Source organism: Phalacrocorax carbo, chromosome 11, assembly GCF_963921805.1.
Source record: "Phalacrocorax carbo chromosome 11, bPhaCar2.1, whole genome shotgun sequence".
Lineage (NCBI taxonomy): Eukaryota > Metazoa > Chordata > Aves > Suliformes > Phalacrocoracidae > Phalacrocorax > Phalacrocorax carbo.
Window position 1 is genome coordinate 419191 of NC_087523.1, and position 24753 is coordinate 443943.

The 24753-nt window shown below is 38.4% G+C and overlaps 1 protein-coding gene across 5 annotated transcripts in view; it reads left to right on the top strand.

Annotated features, from left to right (window-relative positions):
• Positions 1–22356, top strand: part of ZC3H12B (zinc finger CCCH-type containing 12B) — a 34124-nt gene extending 11768 nt beyond the window's left edge. For 3 of the 5 annotated variants that reach the window (XM_064462737.1, XM_064462738.1, XM_064462739.1), the window contains exons 2-6: positions 10564–11338; positions 14425–14564; positions 15316–15550; positions 15645–15751; positions 16301–22356. In XM_064462737.1, the coding sequence (XP_064318807.1) occupies positions 10728–11338; positions 14425–14564; positions 15316–15550; positions 15645–15751; positions 16301–17718 (2511 nt within the window). In that variant the 5' untranslated portion in view covers positions 10564–10727 and the 3' untranslated portion in view covers positions 17719–22356. Of the gene's footprint in view, positions 1–435; positions 8448–8490; positions 9726–10563; positions 11339–14424; positions 14565–15315; positions 15551–15644; positions 15752–16300 lie in introns of those variants that run through there. The other 2 variants (XM_064462741.1, XM_064462740.1) reach the window with 2 other exon arrangements.
• The last annotated feature ends 2397 nt before the right edge of the window (positions 22357–24753 follow it).

Below are 24753 nucleotides of genomic sequence, written 5' to 3' on the forward strand. Positions count from 1 at the left end.
TCTGCTTCTAATTTAAACTGAAAATGGCTGAAACACTGTTGTTATTTCTCCTGGGTATGTGGACCTGAAATCTAGGAGTCCTCGTAGACTTGGTCATCTTTTAGACCCATGCGGCCAGATGACTTCTGAGATTTCTCAATGTTATGGCCAGGGAGATGGCTGAGATAGTCTTCCATTTCTGTTAATCCACCAGCACATCTATCCGGGCTCTCACTTCATATTGAGATCCTTTCTTAAGCTGCTTATTTTGATGTGTACATGTATGTTTGCACATGTGGCTATTAAACGCATAATTTCCTTCCGCTCGCCCCTTTAAAACCTCTTCATAAACTTCCTTAGTGTGCCCACAAAGTTAACTACCTTCTAAAGGTGTCTGGACAGATAGCGAACTGAAACAATACCAAAATGTTTCATGTAGTCTCTCTGGTATTTAGATAATGTAAATCAGAAAGAAAAGAAATTTTTCATTATTGTCAGTATTCTGCAAGATGACGTCTTTGAATTTCTGAGAACTGCAGTGTGGAAAAACAAACAAACTATACTATTGCAGCTCTGAGGTTTTTTAGTCTAAATGCCAGTGAGTTAATTGCACACATATGTTGCTGCTGACTGGAAGTTCTCTTGGAGATGTGGCACTGATTGTGGTTGTTTTTACATGTATCAAACAAATTCTGAACTTTGTCACTTCAAGTGGGAAGCGGGAGGAATATTAGTAGCCAGGAGTTGTTATAATATGGATGTGGAAAATGTGAACTACCAAACGATCTTTTAGTTTAAAAACAAAACAAGTTTTATATTTTTGCACATAGTTTCTTTTAGGCTATATGTGTACAAATTCTACATGTTACATACAGGCTATTACTTTAAAGTTCAGATATTATCTTTACTCCATATCTTTTATTTTAGAAGAATTTAATGGTGACTTGGCCGATTCAAAAAAACAAATCATGTGGGACCTGATGCCATTGTTATAAAAGAAGTTGAATATACATGGCGTTAGCAGTTTCCTATACAAAGCATGGAAGTTTGAAGGTTTAAGTGCACCACATGGAGCTTGTGCTTTGTACATTTACTAGTAACAAAGATAGGCTTGTATCTCAGTAACAAAGGTACATTAATTCAGATGTGAAGTTATTTGCATTTTATTTTTTTATTTTGTACTTTATTAAATCCTTTTAAAAAATAATTTAAAGGCAAAATTAGTGTTTGACCAAAACATGGTATTTAAGTTGAGAGAAATGTGTGTAATAATCAAGTAATATTTAATCTAATATTTAAGAATGGTGATGTAAATGGTATTACGTATATTAAGAGTTCAGTACTAGATCTAGCTTTTGCTGTCTGAACCTTTTTTAACCTTTTGTTTATTATGATGCTACAATGTAATTTGTCTTCTCAGTTATGGTTCATTCAGCTGTACGGAAAACATTCTAACAGAAATACTTGTAACAAATTACTTAGCTCAAGTAGCGAAATGTAGATATTTATATATACATAATAATTTTAAAAAGTGTCTTGCCTGAAATGTTTGAAATAAACTATTAGTGTGCAATAAAAAGCTTGTCTTGGCAACCAGAAAGGAGCATGGGATCACAGTGGCAGGCTAGGGAACCCCAGTAACACCATTGGAGAAATGGTGGTCCAGCGCAGGCTCCTCTGCGGGCTGTCACAGGAGAGCCGTCAGCCCTGTGCTCTGGAGGTGACGCCCGTCATGATGAGTCTAGTAATGGTGAAGGCTGTCTGGGCCATCTCACAGGCTGAGGGGGTGTGGGACATGGAAGGAAAGAAGATTTTGTGATTGCATGCAACTTGGGCAGTCTGGGGAAGGAACCAAAGGCATTGTAGGGGTCAGGGGAGGCAATGGATGTTTCAAGATGATTTGTGAAGGAACCACCATTAGAGGGATAAGGGGATAGAAGGGACAGGTTGCCTGTAAAGGGGTTGTTGATCAGTATACTTGTCAGGCCGTGTCGTGAACCTGGTCGGCACACTCTGTCCTCTCTTCACATTAAACTTCATTTCTGACTACTTTTGTGGGTGAAGGCCTCTCTCTGCATGTCTGTGGTGCAAGCAAGTGGAGCATGTGCATGATCGCTAGTAAACATCAACCTGAACTAGCTGGCAAGAAGTTTTAAGTGGCTAGGAAGCCATGTATACGTGTATATCTCTGGAGTGAAACAACTGGAAGAGTTGGCTACCAGAGGGACAAGCGGTCCAGGCCAACTGCTGGAGAGGCTGTACGGTCTGGGGGTCAACTGACAGTGGTAGTTTTGGGGTGGGCATGTGTGTGTCTGTGGAGGCTGTAACAGAGGGGGCTGAGGGAGGCAGAGGCACCACCAGCAACACTGATGGGCTGAGCTTTGGCCAGCGATGAGTCCATCTTGGAGAAGGCTGAAACTGGCTCCGTCCAACATGGGGGCAGTGCCTGGTGTCTTCCCACAGAAGCTACCCCTGCAGCCCACCCGTGACCAAAATCTTGCCATGTAAACACAATACATATGTATATATGTATTTCCCACTAACAGACTTTCATCTTTATCAGCCAGAGAGGGGAACAAGATGAGGCCATTGGTACTGCTCGTGTTTGTGTGAGTGCTGAGTGTTTGTGTCTGTGTACATCTGTGTGGCTGGCCATGTATGTGTGCTGTATATATGTGTGTGTTTGCCTGTGTAAGATGGGATTACACGCTCAGCATTGCTAGTGGCTGGAACTGGAGGTATGCGGCAGCTCAGGGTTTGCTGAACAGAAACCATAGTTATTTGGTATTGTGTTTGGCACGTATTTGACAAGAATGTATAAGCAGCATGGAAAGCAGGAAACAATACTAGCAACTATAAATGTGTTTTAAAATTCTTCATTAGGTTAGGCTTCAATGGCAACAGATACAAACAGTGAAGCAAGGACCTCATGTTAGTTGAAGAGGTAGTGAGGGGAAGGTAGGACAAGCTACTTACGAAAAGCTTAATTAAAAAATCCAAAACTTGCTCAAAGAGGTATTAGAAATTGTAAGAGCAGTGAAAAACGGAGGACTTGGACTTGACTTAATGTCAAGATAAAATGTTAATCTTGTATCTCCATAATACCATTTCACCTTTCCTGGTGTAAAGAGCAGTGGCCACAACTGGGCCCTTCTTGTGTTTGAGGTAGCAAGTAGAATCTGGTTAGTATCTCATTTGGTTTTTTTAATTTCCTGGCAGCATCAAGCTTCTTTTAAAGGAACTTCATAGGAACTTCCTACTTAGAGTTTTCAATCAGCAATTTCTTTAGTCTGATTGTTGCAAAGGAAACAGTTCCACAGTTGAGGCAGGTGGTGAATTCAAGTCACTGAGCTTAAATGTTTTGAACATTCAGAAAACTAATTTCCCTGATATGCATACATAATAGTTGACTCCTTTATTTGAAGGAGAACAGTGTGGTTAACTAAGAAGGGATAGTATACTGAATGCTTGTCACACTGTATGTGGAGAGATAGTGATAGCAAGTAGAGGTACTTAACTGGAAGTCAGAAATAAAGAGAGACCAATTACAGTGTCACACAGACTAGTACAGAGCAGAGACCTCAGCTTTCCAAGAACAGGGCATCTGAGCCTTTTCAGAGTGGTGGTACTGATTATATCTTGATCGCTGGCATTGGCAAAGGCAGTGACTGATAGGCTTGTTAGATCAAAATTCTGATTGACTGAAAAGATACACTATCTGTACTGTACTGTTCCTGGGCTCCAGAACAGGATTGCAGATTTAGTTAAAAAAAAAAAACAAAAAACCAACAACAACAAAAAAAACCACAAACCAAAAAACACCAAACACAAAAACACACAGCTGCAGTTTGAGGACAAGTATTAATCAGTTTCTGTAGCTATGCCTTTTCTCACTGATGAGAGCTGGTTTGCTCAGGGGCAAGGGTCCGGATTATATTCTGTGAATACGCATAGTAGATCTATAGTGATATCTGTGGGACTATAGGTAGTTCCAGGAGTTGAAACAGGGTATAGATTGGACTGTTCAGGACTGTGAAGAAATGAGGGAGAGACCATGGTGCTGTTTTTGTAGCTGTGAATGATGGTATTCAAGTCTGATTTCTAATCTGGAGGGTATCAAGAAGGGTGCTGTGTTAAAGTAGTGGTAGTTGCTGCTGCTTTCTCTTGCTCAGTTCTTCAATCCGCTATGTTTGCTGGCGTAGGAGTAATACAACCCTTCTTCCTTCCTAGGTGCCCTCTCTCGATGGTCAGCGGGAAAACTTGGTCCTGTGCTGTAATATTTTTGTTGTTGGATTTTTTGTTTGTTTTGGTGATCCTGACCCAACAATGAGATAACCCTCATTGTTTGAGAATCTTAACCTTATGCATTTGGGAACAAATCCTACAACATCCCAAGGCTGTGGATGCAGCGGAACAGTTAAGTTCTGCACAGATTGAGCAACTGTCTAAGGGTGGAGAGGCTTTGGTGCAAGCTGACTTGTTTCCTAGGAGCTCTTTGTACAAAAGTGTGCAGGGCTATAGAGGTGTGCTCTGGAGACTGCCTGCCTCATTTTCTGGCAATATTGCTGTTGATGCTTGTCATGGTTTTAGCTGGGATAGAGTTAATTTCTTCACTGTAGCTGGTACAGTGCTGTGCTTTGGATTTCGTATGAAAATAATGTTGATAACACTGATGTTTTAGTTGTTACTAAGTAGTGCTTATATTAGTCAAGGACTTTTCTAGCTTCCCATGCTCTGCCGGGTGCACAAGAAGCCGGGAGGGGAGGGGGCACAGCTAAGACAGTGGATCCAAACTGGCCAAAGGGATATTCCATATCCTATGGTGTCATGACCAGTATGTTAACTGAGGGGAGCTGGCCGGAGGAAGCAGTAACTGTGGCTCAGGGGCTGATGGCGTTGGTCAGCAGGTGGTGAGCGGTTGCATCACACACACCCCCCCGCCCCCAGTTTAATTTCTGTCATTATTTTCCTTTTCATTATATTATAATCTTAATTATCATCATCATTATTATAATCACCATTATTACCATTACTATTTTATTTTAATTGTTAAACTATTCTTATCTCAGCCCACAAGGTTTCTTGCTTTTGCTTTTCCGATTCTCTCCCCCATCACACTGAGGTGGGGGGAGTGAGCGAGTGAGTGGCTGTGTGGTGCTTAGTGGCTGACTGGGGCTAAACCACTGGTTATCTGAACTGTTTGACAGAAGTTGCCTCCTCAGAAATTGGCTTTGTGTGCTGGGTGTTTAGAGAAAATGGGGGGAAAAGCTCCTTTTCCAGAAGCTACAATGTCTGCATATTGTATCTTTTTTTGTGGAAGATCTGAGATATATCTTGGTAGAAATTACTACAGCTGGTACAGACAGGACCTTTTGGCTTTTCATTGCTTTGAGATCCTAGGATCACAAGACCCTAGATGGATATGAAGAGGAGATTTTTATAAAACACTGTGATTTAATTTTTTAATAGCTTGAAGATAACTAGAGATCTATTTATTTTTTAGCAGATTTTTAATTCCCATTTTAAATATTTGAAAGATAATGGTGATCATTACGTCACAGACCAAATATTTTCCACTGCTATGCAAGAGAGGGATGAGGCAGCTAAAATTTCCATAGTGTCTTTCAACCAAAGGTTGACATGAATGAAAAAAAGGCAAGAAACTCCAAGATGAGTCACAGAAGTGGGTGTTGTCATAGAGGGAGCTTTCATAACAGATCCACCAGACTATCACTAGTGACCAAAGAATAGTACAGCACAGGGCAGGACTGGCATAGAGCAGTCCTTCGAGATACACAATACTGCTTCCTAACGTGGATTGCATCTGAGCCGCTTTCTTTGTAAGCAAGACAAGTGAGTATGCCAGCAGCAGACATAGAAATTATTCTTAGGATTAGATTTTGTTGTTTGTTTTACATAATTTTTGAATTCAGGATTATTTAGATCTGACTATGATCAAACTATCTTCTTGTTAAAATAAGATTTTACTTTCAGGGAAGGACAAATGAAATTTATGATATATTGCTTATATGATGTTAAATAACAGAAAACTAGAGATATGTATGTGGGATTGGGACAATGCAACAAAATGGTGAAATCAGTTTATGTGCAGGTAAGAGAGTTTCCAGCTAAGAAAGAGGGGAAAAAGAAAAAAGAGCAAAACTTGTATACTTGTCATTAAAAAAAAAAAAAAAAAGGTGAAAAAAATCTAAGTGTGGAACTAATAGTGATAGTGTTACCCAGATTATTTTATTACTATTAAAAAAAAAGATCATAGTCTCTATGAGTACAGTTGATTTCATTTCCAATTGGGAAGGAACATATTTTTTATGTAGCTTAAATTAGTATTTAAGTGTTTTTAAGAGAATGTAAATTTGGTCCTCTTAAAAATTGGTTTAAATGGATTACTTCCAGAAAATAATTTGCTGAAATAAAACCAATGGAGAAGTTACCAGTAAATTTGAAACCCTAAACAACCTCCTTTCCCTTCGTCATACTTTCAAGGCTATTTCCAGACTTAAAAACCTTTGGCTGATCATTCTTATAAGATTTCCACTGGCAAAGGGGTAGGATTATTTACTAGGGGTGGAAAACCAGGCATGATAAGTTTAACAAAAGCCAAATACATTCTTGTCACATTACACTTAAAGAAATGATGACAACTTGGGAAAAAGAATGGAGATCTTTAAACTTGGACCAACAGAATCACACTGGTCTTTGTCCAGTGTCATAAACTTGAAAAACTGAGTCTTACCACGTATATTGTAGTGTATTCCTTGGTTGCAATATTTTGTAAGCTGAGGGTACAGTCTGTTGATAACCTGTTTTTTAATGTTCTTTTATAATTTTTTTATATCCTTTATTTTAATTTTGGCTAGTTACAAGGTTATACATGAGACCTAATGAAAATTAATTACAGATTAAGGTGATTAACACATCTATGTTGGCAAGTACTTGGGTTGTACATATACTGCTATTAGTGCTGTGCAAGAGAAAACCCTCAAAATAAATAAAGTACTGTAATAATAATGGTATCTAAGTATTTAGAGGGATACTTTTTGAGTGTATAATATTAAAGAGCAGCAAGTATCTAAATCTAAGATAATCTAAGTCTAACCTGAACCTAACTAATCAACACTGGAATTTCCGTTCAAATGCAAGGAAACTGTGTTTTTATCCCATATTGCATAAAGGACTTAGAATGCAGTTCTTCTTTGTTAAAAAATAGCGTTGGATGACCCAAAACTTGTCCTTTTAGTTTTTTTTTTTTTTTAGATACAAGTGATTAGCATTTTCTTTAATTAGCCTGATTTTCTAAGGAAACTATGTTTTTGAGCAGCCCTCTCTGCATGCATGTTTGTGTTTGCACGTATGTGCATCACAAAAAGAGCATGAACAAGTGAGAGCCGTTACCTTTGGCACTGTTTGGAGTAATTTTGAGACCATGAATGGTTCAGTCACGCTAGCCACCTTTGCTATGTACTTTGCTTGCTTACTTAAGAACGACCCAGTCACAGCTGAAAATCTTGCTATCCATATTCATCAAAAGAAATTTTCACTCAGACTGTGCTTCACATGATAAGAGAACTAGCACTATATTTTAGAATATGCTTTTCTTTCTTCTCAACCTTTTTTTCTACTGTACAGTTAATGATAGGAGTAATTTCCCCATAGCCACTCGTAAGAGGTCTCAGTGACTTGAACTGAATGTGACAGATCTTTATCCCCAAAGCAAAAAAAGCACACAAATAAATACAATTTCCATCTAATATATTTATCTACAATTGGTCATTTGTAAACATACATATTCTAAAGATGCCTACCTTTAGTAGGCAGGTACTTTCCAGTGTCACTAGAAATGCGGGTTGAAGTTCATTGTATTCTGGATATATTTCTACCATCTCTGTCAGTATGTAAATTTACCACAGTCAAGCGCGATGTTTAACTAGAGAGCATAAATTAGAGTGCAGACTTGTAGGATGTAACTGTTTGGCCTGTTTAAAGTAGATATATATTACTGTGTAAATGTTTTGCATATCAATAAACTTTGTTTCACTTTGAGACAATTTAATGTTGGTTTTTTTGTGGTGGTGTTAGGCCAGTAGAGACCTGACTTACAGATTCTTTGACATTTTTATGGTTTTGACTATCAAATTTTATCACTCTTCTAGACCTGTTGTTCTCTGAAATACTCCCATAGGCAACAGAAAACCACCATTTAATGTAGGGAAATAGTCAAGGAAGAAAGCTTTCTGAGATGAGTGGTATATCAGGGGCTATGATTTTCCGCATCTTACTACCTAAAAATGAAAGGATCTGAAAACTGGAATGAATAAGCTTTGACTTATGTGCACACTGGTGGTTCTTTAATTTTTCTTTTGTGGCTTATAATGCTTTGTAAAATATCTGTACTGTTTTTCAGGAAAAAAAAGAAGAAAAGTTTTTAATTTTAAAGATACTTTTAGTATGTAAGTTTTTGTTTTTACGTTTATTATATTTGTTTTACATCACTAAGCTAATATATTCGTGCACGTCAGCATCTTCATTTGCTTGATTTCAGTATCTACTGAACTTCATTCTGTGGAAAAATTTAAAGTTCTATTTTTAGGAAGAAAATCAATTAAATAATAAAATGAACAATGTCAGAGATAGTCTTCTTTTAGCTACACTAGACACAACTTTTCCCCCAAGACAGATTCCAGTACTTATTTTTAGTCCCTAGGTTTGGCATTACTGTACATCAAGGGAGTTACACTGCTGTACATTAAAGGAGCATTTCTCCTATTATTTGCTCTTTTGGTAGTCCACAGTAATTAAATAAGAGCCACTATGGTCTCTTGGGGAGATAGAAATCAGCTTTTTAAGAAGCTTTTGAATACAAGTGTATTTGATAATGTCCTGTATATAAATAATTCATGTACTTGGTTGAGTGCTAATGCTCTTTTGAGGAAAATTTTGTTGCCTTTTAATGCTTGCTCAGAGCCTAAAGGAGTAGAAGAGACATGAGAGGAGATTAAAAAGGTGCATGAAAGAGATATTAATTTATTCTTAGCCACACTAGTGACCAACAACCCCCCCCAAAATCCATAAGTTATACTTTTGGGGTTTTTTGGGTTTGAGTTGGTTTTTTTTTTTAAAAAGTTCTTTTTGGGTGAATGAGGAACTTATTAGGAAAGGACATCTTTGACCAATCTCTGTTCCAGTGCCAAAGTCATGCCTATTTTGTGTCACAAAAATTTTCATAGGAATCCTGGGAAAGAGCTTTTCATGCATCCACAGCTTATATCTATAGTATTCATCAGAACACAAAGGTAACTAGCTATGCTGTTAAAAGCAAAGGTATATTGGAAAACTGGTGTCAGCACTAGGTCTTTCTTCTGTGATTGCTGTTTAAATCCAGGATTATGCTTCTCACACATCTTTGGCTACATCTTTGCTGACAGAAGTCTCTGCAGTAGATATCGCTTTAAAAATATGCTCTTTCAGATGTTTGGTACCTTTTCATTTTTGTCTTTCAGTCTTTCTACTCTTTGTCTCTAGTTACATCTAAATGAGGTGACTTTAATAAAAGCAAGATTTATCAAAATGAGAAAGTGGATTTAAAATAAATGGCTTCTTGAAGACTACTACATCACTATTTTTCATTACTCACTCTGGATCCTGTATTCTCCAGGCTGCTCTTTTGTAGAGGAGAGGGAAGTGGGACTTGCAGCATTCTGGGAGTAGGCCTCTAGCTAATTACTTTGGTAATCAGTTTTCTCCAGTTACCTGCATATATATCTAGGTCTTAGGTTATCATTTTATCTAACACATACACTGCTGTAGGTGCAATTCCTTTTAAGAACTATTTTTCAAAGGCTCCAAGACATCAGTTCAGCCCTTCATAGGTCACTTGAATCTTCTAGTTTGTCAGACCTCTCACTAGAATTCCTTAAACAATTTTTTTCTTCTGGTATAAGACAAGAATTATGAGTATCCTGACTTTCTGACACGATGCAGTAATATCCATCCTTGATTTTGGAATTTTCAGTGCAGTAGGTACAGTAAACAGTGCATAAGATGATAGTCATGCAGAACCTTTGTGCATCTTGTTATTGACCTTTACATCTAGCAGCCAGCTTGCAGTAAACTTAACTTGTCAGTTCTGGTAGTAAATCCTTACTGAAAGAGGCTGCAATAGTTTGTGTAAGTTTTATCCATACTGGAGCTCCACACAGTTGTTCCAGATGTAGACAGGCTGTTCCTGCAGCAGCTGGCTGTAAAGATAGGTTTCTGCTGAAAGTGGTGGGTCACCCTTTTCTGTTTTATTATCTTTACATATTACTGAGACACTATTTAAATTCCAGCTGTAAGTTTATTGTGTGGGAAGTGGAATTTTTTTTTTTTCTACATAGAGTAACTGGGGGAGGGAAAGAGTTTAATTTGTGTTTAAAGAGACAACATAATTATATGCTTTATTATGATAAATTTTTACACAGAAATATGAATGACTAGGGACCTCTACTGACTTGTAAACAAAATAATTGTAACTGAGTATTTAGCAGAATTTGTCAAAAGCTAATTTTTTTTTCTCCCCCCCCAAAGGAACTTCATGTTGGTGTTGTTTATGCCAGAACATAGTAAGCAAGGCAAACTAACTCCAGCCTTGTGTAAACTTTTAATTGGCCAACACGATGCAATTGAGCATGAATCCCAGGAATCTTTGGAAATGAAAGAGAACTGAGCTCTCTGGCTGGAAGCTGAACGTGATGACGGCCTGGTCTATGGTAGGGAAGCTGAAAATGGAGAAGAGGCACTCCAGAGAAGACAGAAACGTGGAACAAGAGGCTGGAGAATGCAGTGCTGAATCTGAGGAATGGACGAGCTCAGAAAGTGAACCTGAGCAACCGTACTTCAGAAGCAGCTGTAGTAGTACTCAGTGGAGAGAAAAGGAGGTTTCCACTAAACCACATCGGCCACTCTGTCGGTCCCCTTGTTTGGATCGCCCAAGTTTTTCACAGAGCAGTATCACACAAGACTTGAAGCTAGACGAATGCAAAACAAATTTGGACAAGGAATACCAAGCTAAAATGGATTTTGCTTTAAAGCTTGGGTATGCAGGAGATCAGATCCAGGCTGTACTGAATAAATTGGGAGCAGATGCGCTCATCAATGATGTTCTGGCAGAGCTTGTGAGACTTGGCAACAAAAGTGAATCAGAGGGACAAAGCAGTACCAGCAGTACCGCTAGTACTCTGGTGCCAAGAGGGCCTTGCCCAAAGGAAATAGCAAGCCCTGAATTGTCACTTGAAGATGAAGTTGTGGATAACAGTGATAACTTGAGGCCAATTGTCATTGATGGAAGCAATGTGGCTATGAGGTGGGTGTCCCTGTCACATAATTTAAAAGAATAAATCAATAAAATAATTATGAGAAAAATCAATGTTGATGGCAAAATCATTTTAAGTCATGTAGTATATTTGCACTGGTAATACATCTTTTTTTATGGACTCTTTAGTCCAGGCTTTTAATTATGCTGTTACTCCTTTATATTTAGTCTGTATTCCAGTTCCTCTTCCCTCTCTTTGCAAACCAAGTTCTCCCTCAAATCTTTTGTTCTAGCAACCTAGCTGTACTGTGCTTTTCTGTGGATGGGTTTAATTTTTTTTATGTCTTTGAACAATGTAGAAAATTATTTTTCTTGAATGTCCAGAGGCAACTTGGTTCCTTCTAAAATGACATGCAGCGCACGCTGATGATACCCTGAAGTCCGCTGTGTATTTGAGCTCCTGCTGATCAAGCCTGCTCAGAATTCAAAGCAATTCAGCTGTGTCAGTACAGGGATATGTATGAGCTAAACATGCTGACTGACACATCTATGTTGCTTGTAATTTCACATGTGTGTACATGCATGCACTTGGCTGCTTGGGTCAACACTAACCCAGGAGATATCTGTCCCATGCCACTTGTGTGCATGTCTGTAGAGTATGCAGTTCAGCTAGCCAATGATTCCTTTATCATTGAGAAAGTATGATTTTCTATGAGGGATTTCTTCAGGTAGTATTTGCATGATGGAGTTCCTTTAGTATTAGCTTTCTGCTCTAAAAGAATTTTGTGATCTTATTTTTTTCAACGTATTAAGAAAATTCAGATTTTTGTAGGTGTATTGAGTACTCTGAGTTTTGAAATACATAAACCCCCCAAATCCTATAAGAATATTCTTATGTACAGGATTTTCCAGTGCCAATCTAAAAGACGTTTCTGTAGAGCAAGATCACCAATATTGGACGAACTTTTTTCTTTCCTATTTTACTGTGCCTGTTGGATTTACAGTCTCTGTACTGCCTGAGTTACTTCTGAGTGTAATGTGGCAGCAACTGGAGAAAAGGACATGTGTACTAAGAGTTTAACTATTGCATAGCTTAGAACTGATGCTCTATTTATAGAATCATAGAATATCTCAAGTTGGAAGAGACCCATAAGAATCAAGTCCAACTCATAACAAAATGCATATGCATCTGAAAATTTAAAAGGATATTAAATTCTGTAAAATCTGAAATGTACAAAAAATCTAAAGAAAAATGCTTTAGCAACTTTGTGGCTTCTGTAGTCATTATGTAAGTTGCAAGAATTTGGGCCACGCTGGTGGTCCATAGACCTTAGTTATACAGGTGGTATTAGGTCTGTCTTTGGGCTGTTTCAGTGTTACTTTATGCAACTTTTTGAGCCCAGGAAGAGCATGTGTCGTGCTGTGGTCCAGTAATCTATGATGTTTTTCAATAATAATACCACTACCACCACTGAAGTAAAATTTTGAATGTTAATCCGTAGAATAATGCTAAAGAGAACTTTAATAAGATGTACATCTCTTAATTACACAGCGTTTGCCCTACAAACTGAGAATGTGTATAACCCTTGCACTTTTCAGACTTCTCATACTTAAAAATCCTGCAATTCTTGATGATGCAAATGGAAGCCTTGCCTTTCTGGTAAAATGTGTATGTTGTAAGTGAAAGGTGACTATATACTGAAAATGGAACCATTTCATTTTTAAATATTGACATTTTCTTGAAGTAAACAGTTTTGGGGGATGCCTCACAGAACTAACAGCGTGGAACAGGATGATGCAGCGGCTAGATGCCACCTTGTGTACAGTCAAATACCAGCCACTTTAAGTAGCAGGAGGAGTACCTAGCATTATGTAGGGCTACAAAGGCTCCTTAATTACAGCCAGCTGCGAGGACTGTCCACACACCTCAGGGCTGCTAGAGCAGAGTCCTCTCCTGTGTGTTCTGCCCAGCACTGCTACCTAGGCCCCTTGTTTTCATTTCTAAGAGGTGGCATCAGTGGTGTGCATGGCCTCCTCTGCCCGTGCAGCGCTCTGAAACCCTCCCTCACCTGGCCACTCAGCATGGTTTCATGGTGAGGATCTCACTCCTCAATATGGCATCACTGACGTGATTCAGTTAGCACCTTTTGCAATGGGTGGAATGATTTTAAGAAATCAGGTTTTTTCACAAATTAATACAGAAGTCTCTTGAGAGACAGTGACTGGTAGGTGCCAAGCTAACCATGCAGGATCACTCCTATCACAAGTGATTAAAAATGGCAGCTGTGTTGAGAAAAGAGGGGGGGGGGAATTTAATTCATACATTTTGAAGAGCATGCATCAAGGAGCATAGCATTGGCTTACTAGTCTATCCTTTTCAAACACAGTTTTGGAAGTACTTCACTTTGCTAGCCAAACTACAGTGTAACAAAGAGGGTTGGGTTGGGTTTGTTTGTGCGTGTGCTTTTTTGTTGTTGTTGGGTTTTTTGGTTGTTGTTTTTTTGTTTAAGTAAAAAGGGCATTTTTCTTCTCAAGTAGTTATAATATTAATTAAAAAGAACCAGAAACCTTAGTTTTTACTATTTAGTTAAATGGTGTAGCAGTAATATATGTACTCTCTTTTTCAGAAGAAGAAAATGTTGGCTTGAATCTAAATATTAAATCCAGCCATAATGCAAAGATATGTGTGTCTCTCTCTTACTTGTGTAGACTAACTACTAAGGATATAATAATTGTTATCTTCTCCTCTTGTATGTGTGCTTATGCTTATTCAGGCATTCCTAAACTATTTCCTGAGAGGATTTAAAACCTGATTCTTTAGTTCACTTTATGTTTAGCACATCAGGATAGGTGCACCCATGAGGTAGGATGAACAAGATTAATAATTAAGATTCTACTTCATTTCTATCAAGCCTCTAAAGAATTTAATTTTTCCTTTGCAGAAACTTCTTAGGCCATTTAAAAAATTAAACCCCTTTATCTGAGTTGTGTGCTGTTTTAGAGACCTCTGTGACTTTCAGAAAACAGATTTTTTTTTCATGGGGGCCAGGCTTAAACAACAACAACACAACAACAAAGACCAAAACCAAATATAACTTTTATTCTTGCTGTTTCTAAAACTTTTGCATGTTCTTCAGCCATGGGAACAAAGAGGGATTTTCCTGTCGGGGAATTCAACTAGCTGTTGATTGGTTTCTGGAAAAAGGACACAAAGATATCACCGTGTTTGTACCTGCATGGAGAAAAGAACAGTCTCGACCTGATGCACCAATCACAGGTAACAGATCAAGATCTAATTTGACCCCTTGGTTAAAAAGGAAAAAAAAAAAGTATTGCATTAAGACACAACTATATCATTCATCTTTCTGATGGATATTACATCTGTGGATGTGATGTTGCACTTAGCTGTTTGTTTGAAAACACGACAGTTTTACTGGTGAGGAAGCAAGCATTTCAGTATCAGCATTTAAGCATCTGCACCTGTAAACAATGCTGTTTTTTCCTATAATATTACTGGATTGTTTCAACACTTTTGAGAAGTAGTAGTCATAATTTTCCCATTAGCAAATATTGCTAAGCATGCAGGAACTGATTCTTAGTTGCTGGGTGAGTATAAGTAGTATCAGGCCAGGGACTCATTTAGTAGGATTATCTTGAACACTGAAGAGGCAGCATATGTTTTGACCCATAGAAAGTACTTACATTTTACTCTAGGCTAACAAGAAGGTTACTGTAATACAGTAACTGAGTTCTTGACATGTTCAGGAAGAGTGAGTAAGGTACGTGGTTGTTTACAAAGGAGTAGAGTGGTTATGAAGCTTAAATATTGAATATTTCCCCAGTGCTTTGAAACCTCAGAAATAAAATGGCACGCTGCATCTAAGTATTTTGTAACAATAATGGGGACTATATACGAATATAGTGACAAAATACTTTTGTCAGAAAAGAGGGCAAGAGGTTTCATGTTTCAAAGGCTGCATTTCTTTTAAAACTTTTTAAAAAGCTGCTCAACTAAAATTATTTTACAGATCAAGAAATCTTACGTAAATTGGAGAAGGAAAAAATTCTTGTTTTCACCCCATCTCGAAGAGTTCAGGGAAGAAGAGTAGTTTGCTATGATGATCGATTCATAGTAAAACTTGCTTTTGACTCAGATGGCATCATTGTATCCAACGACAACTATCGGGATCTTCAAAATGAAAAACCAGAATGGAAGAAGTTCATAGAGGAGCGGCTGCTAATGTATTCTTTTGTGAATGACAAGTATGGTTTTTTTTTTTATTAAAAAGTAAGGGAATTTGCCAATTCAGAATCCTCAGTAAAGACTGAAATTCACATTTCATTTCTTTCCCCTTAGATTTATGCCCCCTGATGATCCTTTAGGACGCCATGGCCCAAGCCTTGAAAATTTCTTAAGGAAAAGGCCAGTTATTCCTGAACATAAGAAACAACCGTGTCCTTATGGTAAGTGCCTCAGTCAGATCGATCTGTTGTATTCAAAGGTAGGTTAAGCAAGCAATTCACATCTCATCATTATCGGGGAAATAAAAAGAAAGGTGCCGTTTTTGTGTTGCCATCCAAGCACTATACCCATTTTTATACCCTTCATACACATCTTAATAAAAACAACATAGCAGAAAATGAAGGATTACCTTGTGGATAGCACAGCTTTTTGCTATTTTCTGCTGGTTTGTATTCAAGGAAGGAGATTCATAACTATACAAACTGTGTTAGAGCTGTTTTGTTTTATAACGCATTGAATATGTTCTCGGTACTGAAATTGTGAGCCAGTAGGAAGAAAAGTGATGTGTCTTGCCCTTGATGCAGTGATATACGTGGATACAGGTAGCAGAGTCTGTGACTGCTTGTATATACGATATATATAATTATTCCATGGGGGTTAATACAGAAATACTACTATTGAGAAGTGGTGAAAGATACAAAGAAAAAAGATAGCAGCTGGTGGTATTGACTAGTTTTTGGTTTATTTAACCTGAAAACCTTTTCTTCCAGGTAAAAAGTGCACCTATGGGCACAAATGTAAATATTACCACCCAGAACGGGCAAACCAGCCTCAAAGGTCAGTAGCGGATGAGCTTCGAATAAGTGCCAAATTATCTGCTGTGAAAACTATGAGTGAGGGAGCCTTGGCCAAATGTGGCACAGGGCCATCCAGCTCCAAAGGAGAAATCAGTTCTGAAGTGAAACGCATTGCCCCAAAACGTCAGTCAGATCCAAGCATTAGATCAGTAGCTGTGGAGCCTGAGGAAAAGTTATCAGTAGCCCGGAAGTCTGAGGCCAGCTCTGTCCCGTCTCTGGTTTCTGCATTAAGTGTACCAACGCTCCCTCCACCAAAAAGCCATGCAGCTGGTGCATTAAATACTCGTTCTGCAAGCAGCCCGGTGCCAGGTTCCTCACAGTTCATGCATCAGAAATCCTCACTGGAACATATGTCCAGTGTGCAATATCCTCCTATACTAGTCACCAATAGCCATGGCACCTCAGTTAGCTATGCTGACCAGTATCCCAAATATGAATCATTGGGGGACCATGGCTATTATTCCTTACTCAGTGATTTCTCCAACTTGAGCATAAGTAGTATTCGTAACACAGATTATTACGGGGCTGATATGGACCAGGGGATGTATTCTAGAAACCCAAGCCCCTGTCCTGACAATTGCTTAAGCCATACAAGTAATGATTCTTATTCCTCTTACAATGACTTGTATCTGGGTGTAGCAGATGCCAGTCCAGAAGACAATGTGAAGATCCACAGACTACCATCGCAAAATCGTCTTCAGCCTTTTTCCCATGGTTACCATGAAGCCTTAAATAGAGTTCAGAGTTATGGAGCTGAAGAGCCTAAGCAATCCCTTCGCAAACAGTCAGTTTCCCACTTAGGCCTACATGCCCAGCATCCAGTTGTTGGAGCACGGTCCAGTTGTCCAGAGTACCCTGTGCCTCAAAATGTTCATCCATCAACTGCACAACCGAGCCGTGCCTTGGTCATGACAAGAATGGACAGTATTTCTGACTCACGGCTTTATGAAAGTAACCCTACAAGGCAGAGAAGACCTCCCCTCTGCCGAGAGCAGCATGCTAGCTGGGATCCGTTACCATGTGCATCAGACTCTTACGCTTACCACTCGTACCCACTGAGTAACAACCTCATGCAGCCGTGTTATGAGCCTGTAATGGTAAGAAGCATGCCTGAGAAGATGGAGCAGCTCTGGCGGAATCCCTGGATTGGGATATGTGGCGAGCCACGGGAACCACATATCATCCCAGAACATCAGTATCAAACGTACAAGAACCTCTGCAATATTTTCCCTCCAAGCATTGTCCTTTCTGTGATGGAAAAGAATCCCCACATGACAGATGCGCAACAGCTGGCAGCTATGATTGTTGCCAAATTAAGAACAGGGCGTTAAAGCGTTACAGCCTCTCTTGGACAAATGAAACTATACAGCATATAGGACCTGGAGGAACACTTAGATGAAGAAAGGGGCCACTCGGTTGTAAATATTTTCTACTAAGATAGTAGTATAAAATGCTGTACACAGTAGCAATCACACATATATAGATATATATGCTGAGGCACTATATAAGAGTTTATTGTATTGCAAACTTTAAGATTTCAAATATAGGGATTTTTAATAGTATTTTATAGGAAATGCATACCTTGCTGCATGGATAGCTCATTAAGAACTACAATGTCACGTTCAGTGTCTCAAACCTGTTACTACGAAATTACTGTTAGCAATTATATTGCATGTATTAGTGTACACTTTCAATTTGCTTATAAATACCTAATTGGCCTTTAAAAGAACGCTCTATACACACCCAGATGACTTTTAGGGTTTCAGCTTTGTCATTTGACACTGCCTTCTGGCATATAAATATTGAAGAAAAAGTAAACTTGACGAAAAAAATGAAAGTACGCAATTTGCAAAGGGAAAAATTGATCTCAGCTTTTAAATTTCAAGATTGTTGTTGGTACTTAAAATTTCAAAACTGTTCCCTGAGCGTTTGAGTAGCTCTTACATTGGCCAATACTTTGGCTCAATCCAACGGACGCCAAATACTTTCTTAAATTAGGACCAAAACATTAAGGAGTGGTGAAGGCGTGAGTGCCATTCAGGAAACTAAAAGAAGTTTAACTGTAGCGTCTCTCTTCAGACTCACCTCTCAACTGTGCATTAAGGAGCTGCTGGCCCAGGTGGCTAGGCAAGCTGAGAGCAAAGTGTTGGTTTTATGTAAATTGGATTACTCAACCTTAAGCAGCGGAAGCTGGATGTTAACATGGGAGGTCGTCAGTAACCACAGCCCTTCCTCTGGGGCAAGGTGGTGTCTGAGGGAGCCTGCCATTCGAGAGGGCCTTACGAGAGCACCGTGAGAACGCGGCGGAAGGTTGCGTCTTGAAAAGAGGTGCTACAGTTTGGGTTTAAGGCAAAGCTGGCCTGGTTTTTGTGCTTCAGGTCCACGCAAAGGTGTGCATTTGCCTCATGAAGGCTTTTAGAGTTCCTGTTTCAACAGGTGAGCTAATTTTGTGTGGCATTGTTTGCGCAACTGGTACCTTGCTCAGGGTGGGAACCTTTGTAGCTAAATGTCTCCAAAAGAGGCATTTATTGTTTTTTTAAGCTGCATGGACTGGACGCCCTTTTTTGAATCCATTGTATATTTCAACATTTCAAACCATTACTAACTCGATATGTCTCGAGCTAGGACTTGTTGACTTCTACTGTAGTTTTTTTTCATGAAAGTTGAGAAGGCCTGGTTTATGGCCTTTTGTTTCTTCATGAGAAGGTGTGACACTGCCTAAATGTTTCTTACTGTGAAACACACGGAACGTGAGGCTGCAGTCAGGGTTGTTTCTGGTGTTTTGATAATGGCTTGCATGCTGCTTTCTAGTTATCTGTTTGTCTGAGGAACAAAGTTATATCATTTCCTCCACTTGTGTTACTGTAATGGTTGGTTTGATTCAAAATATCTTGTGGCCTCTTTATCGTGCAAAATATGTTCCTGTCATTAAAAAAAAAAAAAGGAAAAAAAAACCCCAAAACAAACCAGTTACGGGTGCAACTACCATTAATTTCCTGAGATTTGAGAACCATATCATTTCACACAGGATAAATATTCTTGTGTCGGTGCAGGTAACATATATAATGACCATGTCATTATGTATTTAAAATGACATATTTAAAATGAGTTAACGCGAAGGTGATTCTGTATTTACACCTAGTGTTTAAAAATAACTTGTTTTAGTTGGTTATCATCTCTGTTAATAGGAAAAAAATCTTCAGACATTTATAATAGTTAGGGAAAACAGACTTAACTCTTGATCAATTTTCAAAAATATTTTTCCTAACCAGCATTTTATATTTTTAATTTGCAATTAATTCTTATTCTCTTCTCTTGCATGGTATAAGCAGCTGAGAGCAATGCCTCAAATAACCAGAAATGACCTTTTGTTTGTTGATACAAATTGTATCTCTTTTTCTTGATTGTATAAAAACTGTGTATAAAAAAAAAATAATCTCTAGATTAACTTCAGTATTACATTTTCACCACAATGTCTGTGACACCATGTGTCACAGGGAAGTAGCCCATGAGTAATTATGGCTCTTTTTTATTTAAAATGGGCACTTGTAGTTTATAGACAAACAAAGACAACTTTTCAGAACCAGTTTATTATGTGCACAGATACTGTGTGTACACCTCAAAGCATCACATAGTTATCTTTAGTCTATTTATTAAGCAGATACATTCTTGCACTAAACTTTATGTAAAAATGTTGCTGTTGACTCATCTGCATGTGTTTAAAATGTACCAATGTAATTCTATAGACCCTGCTTTATTCTTAACAGATTAATTTATAAATTATTTAGCTATAAAATGAAGTTTATTGTGCACTCACGTTTTCCATCTTGCATGGAATTAAATATTTGTATGTAGAAAAATGTTTGTTCCCTTTTTCTCCAACTATAAAGATAAGCTATTTTAAGAGAGGTTTAGTAGGTGTTTTTGATGTTTTCTAACACGGAAAACTGAGCAGAAATTTCTGCGTTAAGTGTTGGGTGGTTTATGGAGATACTAATTTTTGTAGGATTTGTCTAGTCCTTTTAATTTTCACTAACTTGTCTTACTGATAGAAAAAATCCTTTTTAAAAAACGGGAATGCTATGCCAATACAAACCCAGCACACATGTCCCTAAGGCACTTTGAAGGCACACGCTGTTTTTCTAAGCGGCTATTAGCATCCATCGTGCAGAGAGTTACAGAACGGGGAGCGTAGCCTTGTGGAAATACTTCGCAAATATTGTGCCTCTTTAGTCCTCCTTAGAGGTAACAAAACTTTTTAATGTGATGTAGTCTTTCCTAATCAGCTACTTAGTGAGAATTCAGTCATCCACATCTGTGTTCAGCTACGTTTACAAGCCAATTCAAAACACTGACACATTCGTTAATCTTCAGCGCATAAGCTCAGATTTCTTCTTACGTGGAAGAGTTGATCTTACTAACACCTGATCATAACTGTCTATATTGTAAATATATGACTTTGTATAAATGCTCTTTTTGAGAGCATGGTATTTAAATGTTTTTAAAACTGTAAGAGAACAGTTCTAGAAACTATTTTAATAAAAATCCATGAAATTACAATTCTGGATGAGGGAAAAAAACCAAGTGGGAAGGGAAAATCCTGGCCTACTGCAATCAGCAAGCGTTAGGCGGTAGGCTTTAGTGCTTTACTGGGGCCAGAGTGTTCTCAGAGTTCTGATTTACTGAGCTTTCATCTCTAGCTATATTACTTTCACACAATTTGTCACTTACTTACTTATACAAGTGTATAATCACAAATTCATGAATCAAAAATCAACTGCTTTATGGGATGCCAGTCTAAGTTATTTCATGTGTGTTTGTTGTTTTTTAAGAATTACAGGTCAGTAATGTATTAAACTGTACATATAGATGATTTCACTACTGTTAGTCCTGTTGTTGTCATCTTGAGCTGCAGTAGTTGGCTTTATTCATTTGTAGAATTAAACATTACTGTTTAACTGTTGTAAAATTTTATAAATCTCTTTGGGTTTTTTGGTTGACCCAAATATAATGTAAGTCTTAATGACAAAATGAATGAAAATGGATGTTCAACCAGTATGTGGTATTTGTAAATCTCTGTAGTAATAAGCGTGCACTGCTCTAGTTGCTGCTGCATGTAATTCATCAACTAGCACGAGTCTATTTAGCTTTTGTAAACATGCTTTAACTGTAAACTTAGAACAAGCAGAAGGATCCTCACTGAAAGAACAAACGAAAGCAAACCTCTATCAAGGTGAGTTCCCTCCCCCCCCCCCCCCCATACTTCTAATGCTGGTTTGCTTCAAATTGTGAATTTTGGCATTTTGAAATTCTTAATGCTAAAGTCAGAACACGCGAAGAGTCTGTCCAGATGTTTCCGTTAAAAAATACTTGGTGACAGGCAGGTATACCCGAGCTGTATACCAAACCACAAGCAGCAATGTTTCAAAGGCTATATTTTGACTGTAGTAATTTTTAAAACTCCATGGTAAAGAGACTTTACCTGTGAGACTTTGGTCCATGGAGTTGAAATAATCCTTTGTCTTGACGTGCCAAAATTTTACGTGAAGCATTAGTACTACAGGACTCATAGTAGTCGGATCATTAGAGCCATCACTATTATGCCTATGGTGAGGGTTCAGCTTTATTCCTCCTTTTATGTACCCATAGCTTGTCTCTGTGGCAGAGCCCTAACTGTATTTTTTGCAATATTTCAGCTGGAAAAATACCAGTGCGCCATTTAAATTATTCTCATGCCAGTGTTTGGTTAGCCTTTGAAAAGTCATTATCTATGATTTTGGTCTGTGGTATTTGGAGTTTGTAAATGGATTAAAAGAATTGAGAGAAGAACCTAAAAGAAATATAGGCTATTACCTGTTCCCCCTCCTGCTCTGTGTAAAAGTTTTGCACAATTATTTAATATTATGAAACATGTTATACTTCATATATATAAAAAGTTCGCTTATTTAATAAAGCTGAAAGCCACTGGATTATTTGTTTCTAGCTTTTTATTTTGTAACCTTCTTTAGGCAAGAGCCCCAAAAAGCTGTTTTGTCCTAAACAACTGTCGTCATCTGTCTGAATTATTTCTCACTATTTTTAGCTGATTTACTGAAAAATACCCAGATTCTGAAATCACACATATTACTCAGGTCGTCCATCTGTGCTTAAAACTGTGAAGAACAAGGACAAGCGTTTTAGTTGCTTTCTGAAGACAGAGGAAAAAGTACAATTTAGGTCCCACTGTCTTGTTCGAATAACAGCCTTTGCCAATCTCTGTATTACACAATATTCTTTTGCTGTTTAAACACTTAATCATTTCCCTTACTCTGGGAGAGGTGATACAACATCATTGATTACCATGGCTTTGACTCAAACTGCTGTAACTTGGGAGTGTGTGGCGGGGGGGGGGGGAGTAAGGGTAATGAAAGGAAAATGGTGTACAAAGATCGTCTCTCTCTGGCTTTGCCTGAACTTCTCACCGTTACCACGTTTGCTCTCACAACTGCCAGGAGTCAGATGAGAGCACAAAACCAACCAAAACCAATAAAATACTGGTATTACCAAAGTTGCTTTTTCCTAATTCCAGGCTCTTTGTGCTTAATTTACACCCTCAAGTATATCACTCCTGAAAACAAGTACTGATTAGATTCCACAGGATAGTCTTATTGTTCCAGTTTTCTCCCCAAAACTACAACCCCGGAGTACAGCTGAAGTCCTTGTTTGAGTAGCTGCCTTTGGGAATGAGAAAACAGAATATTAAAGACTCGTAGAGCCAGACGATTATCCTACTGAGATGCCACTACTCTCTTCAATTACTTACATTGAAAAGAAAGCCAAAAGTGGAAAAAGCCAAAGTGAGTCCCAGGCCACGAGAGCAGCGGGTCCCAGGCCTTGACTTCCTCAGCAAGTCCTATTTGCATGATTTATACCGTATAGGCTCAGCTTCTAGCTCCAGTCCTTCCTATAGCTTCCCTTTAGAGATGTTGTCTCAAACAGTAAAATTCTGTCTGGAGCGACTAGTTTTCAGGGAGAACGCAGCCTTGAAGTCCTGCCTAATGCAAAGGAGAAATCAAGTGATTTAGGACTACCGCAACAGTCTTCCCTGTCGCCACTCACAATACACTTCTGGCAAGGAAAGGAATGAACGTGTTGAAAACAAATTTCACCAAGTAGAATTTTACCAAAGGGGGGAAAAAAATCGCATGTAGCACAGTATTTTGCCAGCATCACCCTTTGCTTTTTGAACTGTTTGCATTGACAGTCCTCAGAAGTACCAAATACAGTAATTTATTTACTTGCTTTTAAAGTAATTTGAACTGGCTGGCTTTAAATGTTACCTCTGCAGTTGTTATGCATTAGTCATAGTAACAGTCTCATTTCTCAGGTACTTGGAAAGTAGCTACAAAATTGTCCTCTTGTGAATTAATCAGATCAAACAAACACCAAGTTTCACAATCCCGAACGCAGAAAGACATAATTGCCTCGGTTTTACACTTCTCTTGTTTTAGAAGCCCCATCTTCACTTTTTAAAAACGGAACTGTTTCTTTTCTCCAGCCGTTCCTAACTTATCTTTCTTTTTCCTTTGTTTCCAGCCTGCTCTCCACCCCCCCAACCCCAGTAACACTTTTGTTTAAAGTTCACACCATTCCTGTGGCTTCTCTTCAAGTCTTGGCGTTCTTCTTGTAAAGCATCTGTCAGTTTGTGCTTTCCTACAGGTCACCCACAGCACTGGATTTAACGATTTTATTTGACTCTGCAATTGGATCAAAGACCAGGATTTTTATTCCACAGTTGACTAGGTGGGGAAATGGCAGATACGCAGAGCACTAACTCCAGCTGATGAAGGAACTATGGTAGCACGTGATTTCACCAGGTAAACCTTTACCAAAAGGCGAAAGGTTACATATAGATGCAGCACAGCATTTGCCAGCATCACGCTTTCCTTTTTGAACCGTTATGCCTGTTTGCATTGACAGACCTCAGAAGTACCAAGTACAATAATTTAAGTAATTTCATAGTCTACCAAATACAGTAATAAAAGAACAAATCCCCTTCACTCAGAATTTCCTAAATAAGCTTGAGGAACTGCTGGGTAGAAGGAGAAATTTCTAAAACTTTACATGAAAAATCCCTCCTAAGCAAAAGAGAAGTTTGTTTCCTTTTGCATTAGCACTGCTTCTTTTTAGACAGGAAATGTATGTGTCTTCGATTTTAAACAACTTTTGGCTGTCTGGTAAAGAGTAACTGCAGTAGGACAGGATGACAAAAAAATTAGAGCAAGGAAATAATACGTACGTTACGGACATTTAGCTAAGCCTTTACTTGAGGGCCAGCCCAAAGCGTCCATGAAGTTGCTGTTCTAAACTTGCAATCCAGTCCCATC